The sequence below is a fragment of the Gorilla gorilla genome, chromosome 11, assembly GCF_029281585.2.
Source record: "Gorilla gorilla gorilla isolate KB3781 chromosome 11, NHGRI_mGorGor1-v2.1_pri, whole genome shotgun sequence".
NCBI classification, from domain to species: Eukaryota; Metazoa; Chordata; class Mammalia; order Primates; family Hominidae; genus Gorilla; species Gorilla gorilla.
This window is the reverse complement of record NC_073235.2, coordinates 120896928-120903642: the sequence shown is the minus strand read 5'-3', so window position 1 is coordinate 120903642 and position 6715 is coordinate 120896928. Positions and strand designations below refer to the sequence as shown.

Here is a 6715-nt window from a genome sequence, read left to right as displayed (position 1 = left end):
TGCAGAAAAAGCATTTGATAGAATTCAGCACCTTTTGATGATAAAAACTCAGAACACTGGAAATAGTAGGTGCTATGATTTGAATGTATGTGTCCCTCCAAAATTCATATGTTGAAACTCAACCCCAATGCAATAGAATTAAGATGTGGGTCCTGAAGGAGGTTATTAGTGCCCTCATAAAAGGGCTTGAGAGAACTAACTGGCTCCCCTTTCCCCTTTAATCTCTTCTGCTACGTGAGGACACCGTGTTGGTCTCCTTTTGCCCTTCTACCTTTTCCTGCTTATTGTGAGGATGCCTCAAGAAAATGCTATATATGGAACAGGCCCTCACCAAACACCAAATCTTCTGGCATTTTGGTCTTGGACTTCCCAGCCTCCAGAACTGTGAGAAGCAAATTTCTTTCTTCTTTTTGGTGGTGAGGAGACAGGGTCTCGCTCTGTTGCCCAGGCTGGGGTGCAGTGGCAATATCCTGGCTCACTGCTGCCTCAAACTCCTTGGCTCAAGCAGTCCTCCCACTTCAGCTTCCCAAGTAGCTGGGACTGTAGGTGCCTGCCATCATGCCTAGCTAATTTTTAAATGTCTAATAGAGATAAGATAAATGTCTAATAGAGATAATGAGGTGGTCTTGAACTCCTGGCCTCAAATAATCTTCCCACTTTGGCCTCCCAAATTGTTGGTATTACAGGCATGAGCCATTGTGCCTGGCAGAAATACATTTCTATTATTTGTAAATTACTCACTCTAAGGTATTTTGTGATAGCAGCAGAATGGGTTAAGATAAAAGGGAACTTCCTTTACATGATAAAGGGCATTTATGAAAAAAACCCCACAACACATCATTCTCAATGGTGAAAGACTAAAAGCTTAGTTTCTAGAATCAGAAGCAAGACAAAGATATCTGTTGTCATCTGTGCTATTCAACATTATACTGGAAGTCCTAGACAGAGCAATTAGGCAAGAAAAATAAATAAAAGGCCTCTAAATAGCAAAATAAGAAGTAAAACTACCACGATTTGTAGATGACTTGGCTCTCTGTATAGAAAATCCCATAGAATCTCAAAAACCTACTATAGCTGGTAAAGGAATTAAGCAAGGTTGGTGCAAGGCCAACATACAAACATGAGCTCTGTTTCTTTACACTAGCAGTGAACAATCTGAAAAGGAAATTAAGAAAACAATTCAATTTATAGTAGCATCCGAGAGAATAAATTACCTTGGAATAAATTTAACTGAGGAGGTGAAAGACTTGTACACCAAAAACTAAAAACATTGATGGAAGAAACTAAGGAAGACCTAAATGAATGGAAAGACATCCCATGTTCATGGGTTGGGAGTGTTAATACTGTTAAGATGGCAATATTCCCCAAAGCAATCTATGGATTCAGTGTAATCCCTATCAAAATTCCAATGGTCTTTTTTTTGGAGAAATTGAAACTTATCCTCAAGTTCCTATAAAACTGCAGGGACCGGCTGGGTACGGTGGCTCATGCCTGTAATCCCAGCACTTTAGTAGACTGAGGTGGGCAGATCTTGGGGTCAGGAGATCAAGACCATCCTGGCCAACATGGTGAAGCCCTGTCTTTACTAAAAATACAAAAATTAGTTGGGCATGGTGGTGCATGCCTGTAGTCCCAGCTACTTGGAAGGCTGAGGCAGGAGAATTGCTTGAACCCAGGAGGCGGAGGCTGCAGTGAGCCGAGATCACGCCACTGCGCTCCAGCTTGGGCAACAGAGCGAGACTCTGTCTCAAAAAGAAAAAAAAAACAAAAAACAAAAAACAATACCCAGAGAACTGCAGGGACCTCTGAATAGCCAAAACAATATTTAAAAAGAAAAAGAAAATTGAAAGACTCACACTTCCTGATTTCCAAACTTACCAGGAAGGTACCTGATTTCCAAACTTACCAGGAAGGTACCTGATTTCCAAACTTCCCAGGAAGGTGTTTTTGAGACAGGGCCTAACTCTGTCACCTAGGCTGGAGTGCAGTGGCACAATCTTGGCTCACTGCAACCCCTGGGCCCTGGACTCAAGTGATTTTCCCATCTCAGCCTCCCAAGTAGCTGGGACTACAGGTGCACACTACCACATTTGGCTAATTAAAAAAATATTTTTTTTCTGGAGAGTTGAGGTCTCACTATATTGCCCACGCTGAAGTGTGGTACTTGTATAAAGACAGACACATATAGACCAATAAAATAGAATTGAGAGTTTAGCAATAAAACCAAACATCTATGGTCAATTGATTTTTTACAAGGGTGCCATTTAATGGGAGGAAAGAAGAGTCTCTCTAACAGATTGTGGTGGGACAATGGGATAACCACATGCAAAAGAAAAAATGAATTCATACCCTTGCCTCATTCCACATGCAAAAACTAATTCAAACTGGATCAACAACCTAAATGTAAATGATAAAACTATTAGAAGAAAACATGAGGTAAATCTTCATGACCTCAGATTTGGCACTCAAATCTTGAGCAACAGAGAAAGAAAAAGATAACTTGTTCTTTCTTTCTTTTCTTTCTTTTTTTCTTTCTTTTTTTTTTTCTCTTGAGACAGAGTCTCACTCTGTTGCCTAGGCTGGAGTGCAGTGGTGCGATCTCGGCTCACTGAAACCTCTGCCTCCCGAGTTCAAGCGATTCACCTGCCTCAGTCTCCCAAGTAGCTGGGACTATAGGTGTGCGCCACCATGCCGTGCTAATTTTTGTATTTTTAGTAGAGACAGGGTTTCACCACGTTGGCCAGGCTGGTTGCGAACTCCTGACCTCAGGTGATCCACCTGTCTCAGCCTCCCAAAGTGCTGGGATTACAGGTGTGAGCCACTGTGCCCAGCCAAATTGTTCTTTCTTAAAATTAAAAACTTGTGATAGACATGTACCAACTGTTCCTCCAAACCTGAGACGAGTCAACCAAGAACTGCCATTAAGTACATTAAGCTGAAAGTCTGAACCTACGTAATACAATAGGTTGTGCTATTTACAGAAAATGAGTGACTAAACAAAAAAATTTTTTTAATTAATAGAGATGGGGTCTCACTATGTTGCCCAGGCTGGTCTTGAACTCCTGGGCTTAAGTGATCCCCCGCCTCAGCCTCCCAAAGTGCTGGGATTACAGGCGTGATCCACTGTGCCCAGCCTGTTGTTTAAATTTTAAGTAGTTTAATGGGTCTCCCAAGGAGTTACCTGCTTTGGAAAATCACATATATTGAACCTCTCGTTTTGGTATAAAAAGAGATGTGGCTGGGCACGGTGGCTCACGCCTGTAATCCCAGCACTTTGGGAGGCTGAGGTGGGTGGATCATGAGGTCAGGAGATAGAGACCATCCTGGCTAACACAGTGAAACCCAGTCCCTACTAAAAATACAAAAAATTAGCCGAGTGTGTTGGCATGCGCCTGTAGTCCCAGTTACTCGGGAGGCTGAGGCAGGAGAATCGCTTTAACCCAGGAGGTGGAGGTTGCAGGGAGCCTAGATCAGGCCATTGTACTCCAGCCTGGGTCACAGAGCGAGACTCCATCTCAAAAAAAAAAAAAGAGAGATGCATCACTTTTATTAGTAGAAAATTTCTCCTCGTCTCTACTGAAAAAATGTTGAGTTGAAGGAACGGGAAATTATTAACTTGCCTGGGGTGTTCTCATGACTTGATCCAGTTAAGTTAGGAGGAACAAATGTGACAGTGGAGATTAAGGAGATATTTTTTAAAAATTATGTATTTATTTATTTATTTATTTTTGAGACAGGGTCTTGCCCTGTCACCCAGGCTGGAGTGCAGTGGCGTAATCATAGCTCACTGCAGGCTTGATCTCTCAGGCTTAAGCAATCCTACAGCCTTAGCCTGCCAAGTAGCTGGGACCACAGGTCCACACCACCATGCCTGACTAATTTTTTTGATTTTTAATACAGACAGGGTCTTGGCATGTTTCCCAGGCTGATCTCAAACTCCTGGGCTCAAGCAGTCCTCCTGCCTCAGCCTCCCAAAGTGCTGGGAGGTGTGAGCCACTGTGCCAGGCCGAAAGATACTCTATTTGGATAGGAGATGGTGGCAGTTTACTCTGGGTGGAGTAGTGGAGATGGAGAAAAGTGGAGTTTTTGAGAAATTATTTCAGTGAAAAAATAAAAAAGTTCTGGTGATGGACAGATGCTCCACTAGCTTTCCATGCTGAGTAACAAATTACCACAAACTTAGCAGCCCCAAATAACACCCATTTGTTATCTTACAGTTTCCATGGGTCAAGAGTCTAGGCACAACTTAACTGCGTCCTCTGCTCAGGGACTCACCAGACTTCAGACCAAGTGTTGACATGGGCTATCATTTCATCAGAGGCTCAACCAGGGAAAGGTCAATTTGCAAGCTTCCTCAGGTTGTTGGCAAATTCATCTCCTTGCAATTGTAGCCCTGAGGTCCCCATTTTCTTTCTGGCTCTCAGAGGCCACCCGCAGTTCCTTGATAAACATGATAGCTTCTTTTTTTTTTTTCTAATAGAAGAATTGTACTTACTTAGAAGCATTCAGAATGTCAACAAAACAGCTGCAACTTTTTATTTTTTGCAATTACAAAGTGGTATTCAGTTAACAGAACAATTATTTCATATAAGCTGCATCAGAGACAACTGAAGATAAAAAAACTACCATCCCTGTATATAACTAATTTGTGCTGTGCAACAACAAGAACCTGCTTTAAATTTCCATGCCAATTTACAACCCCCATACTGTACCAGGCAAGGTTAGTGGCTACTGAAAATACCACCAGAATAGGGCTATCTAAAGACACATTCGGTAGTGTGTTAGCTATACAAAAAAAAGACACTGTGCAGTTTAAAATAAAATCTTACACAGCCTTACATTTCTTTTTTTTTTTCTTTAAAAGGAGTGAGTTGTGTGCAGGGGGGTTAAATGCTTTATAGACAAGAAAAAAAAACTGTGCTGGAACCAACTTATTCATCATCATCTTCTTCATCTTCATCTTCATCTTTCTCCTCCTCCTTCTTATCCTCTTCATCTTCCTCATCTTCCTCCTCTTCCTCCTTTTTCTTGCCTTTTCAGCCTGGACAACTCCCTTTTTTTTGCTGCATCAGGCTTTCCTTTAGCTCGATATGCAGCAATATCCTTTTCATATTTTTCCTTCAGCTTGGCAGTCTTCTTTTCATAAAGGTGCTTGTCATCTGCAGCAGTGTCATTCCACATCTCTCCCAGTTTCTTTCCAACATCACCAATGGACAGGCCAGGATGTTCTCCTTTGATTTTTGGGCAATACTCAGAACAGAAGAGGAAAAAGGCTGAAGGAGGCCTCTTGGGTGCATTGGGATCCTTGAACTTCTTTTTTTTTTTCTGAGATGGAGTCTCACTCTGTCACCCAGGCTGGAGTGCAGTGGTACGATCTTTGCTCACTGCAACCTCTGCCACCCGGGTTCAAGCGGTTCTCCTGCCTCAGCCTCCTGAGTAGCTGGGATTACAGGCACCTGCTACTGCGCCTGGCCAATTTTTGTAGTTTTAGTAGAAATGCGGTTTCACCATCTTGGCCAGGTAGTCTTGGATTCCTGACCTCGTGATCCACCTGTCTCGGCTCCCAAAGTGCTGGGATTACAGGCATGAGCCACCGCGCCCGGCCTGAACTTCTTTTTTGTCTCCCGTTTAGGAGGGGTATATAGGTTTTCATTTCTCTTTCATAATGGGCCTTGTCTGCCTTTGGCATATCTTCAAATTTTCCTTTCTCTTTAGCAATCGTGGTCTTCCACGTCTCTGGGCACTTCTGAGAAAACTCTGAGAAGTTGATTGAAGCATCTGGGTACTGCTTCTTATGCTCCTCCCAACAAGTTTGCACAAAAAATGCACATGATGACATTTTGCCTCTCGGCTTCTTAGGATCTCCTTTGCCCATGTTTAGTTATTTTTCCTCAGTGAGGCACAGAGTTGCCCAGTGCCCCTCTGGCTCTCACTTGCCCTGGCGCAGTCTCTATGGAGCTCAATGTACTGCAATGGCTGAGAGAGGGAGCCAGACGCAGCCTCCTCGCTCTCTCTGCTCTGTAACATTACTCTTCGACAGCTTACTTCTTTAAAGCCAGCAAGGGAGTCTCTCTCGAGCCAGCTAAGATGGAGTATTATATAACATAATGCAATCACAGGAATGCCATCCAGTCACTATCACCATATAACATATCCTAAACAAGATTCTAACATCTATCACCTTGGCTATATATATATATATACATATATGTATATATATATGTGTATATATATATGTGTATATATATGTGTATATATATACGTATATATATGTGTATATATATACGTATATATATGTATATATATGTGTATATATATAATTTTTTTTTTTTGAGACAGGGTCTTGTTCTGTCACTCAGGCTGGAGTGCAGTGGCGTGATCTCAGCTCATTGCAACCTCCACCTCCCAGGTTCAAGTGATTCTCATGCCTTAGCCTCCCAAGTAGCTGGGATTACAGGTGTGTACCATGACACCTGGCTAATTTTTGTATTTTTAGTAGAGATGGGGTTTCACCATGTTGGTCAGGCTGGTCTAGAACTCCTGACCTCAAGTGATCCACCCACCTTGGCCTCCCAAAGTGCTGGGATTATAGGCGTGAGCCACCACTCCCAGCCCACCTTGGCTATCTTCTATTGATTAGAAGCAGGTCACAGGTTCTGCCTCAAGGGGAGAGGATTCTACAAAGGCATGCCTCATTGTGGGTAGGGGGGTGCTC

At 42.7% G+C, this 6715-nt stretch overlaps 1 protein-coding gene across 1 annotated transcript; it reads right to left on the bottom strand.

Moving 5' to 3' along the window:
* Positions 1–5001: 5001 nt before the first annotated feature.
* LOC101125882 (high mobility group protein B1-like) lies at positions 5002–5937 on the bottom strand. The gene is made up of 2 exons (XM_019021913.3): positions 5638–5937; positions 5002–5336 (listed from the first exon to the last, which is right to left on the bottom strand). The coding sequence occupies exons 1-2, from the start codon at positions 5873–5875 to the stop codon at positions 5002–5004; spliced, it is 573 nt and encodes a 190-aa protein (XP_018877458.1). The 5' UTR covers positions 5876–5937.
* Between the last annotated feature and the right edge of the window lie 778 nt (positions 5938–6715).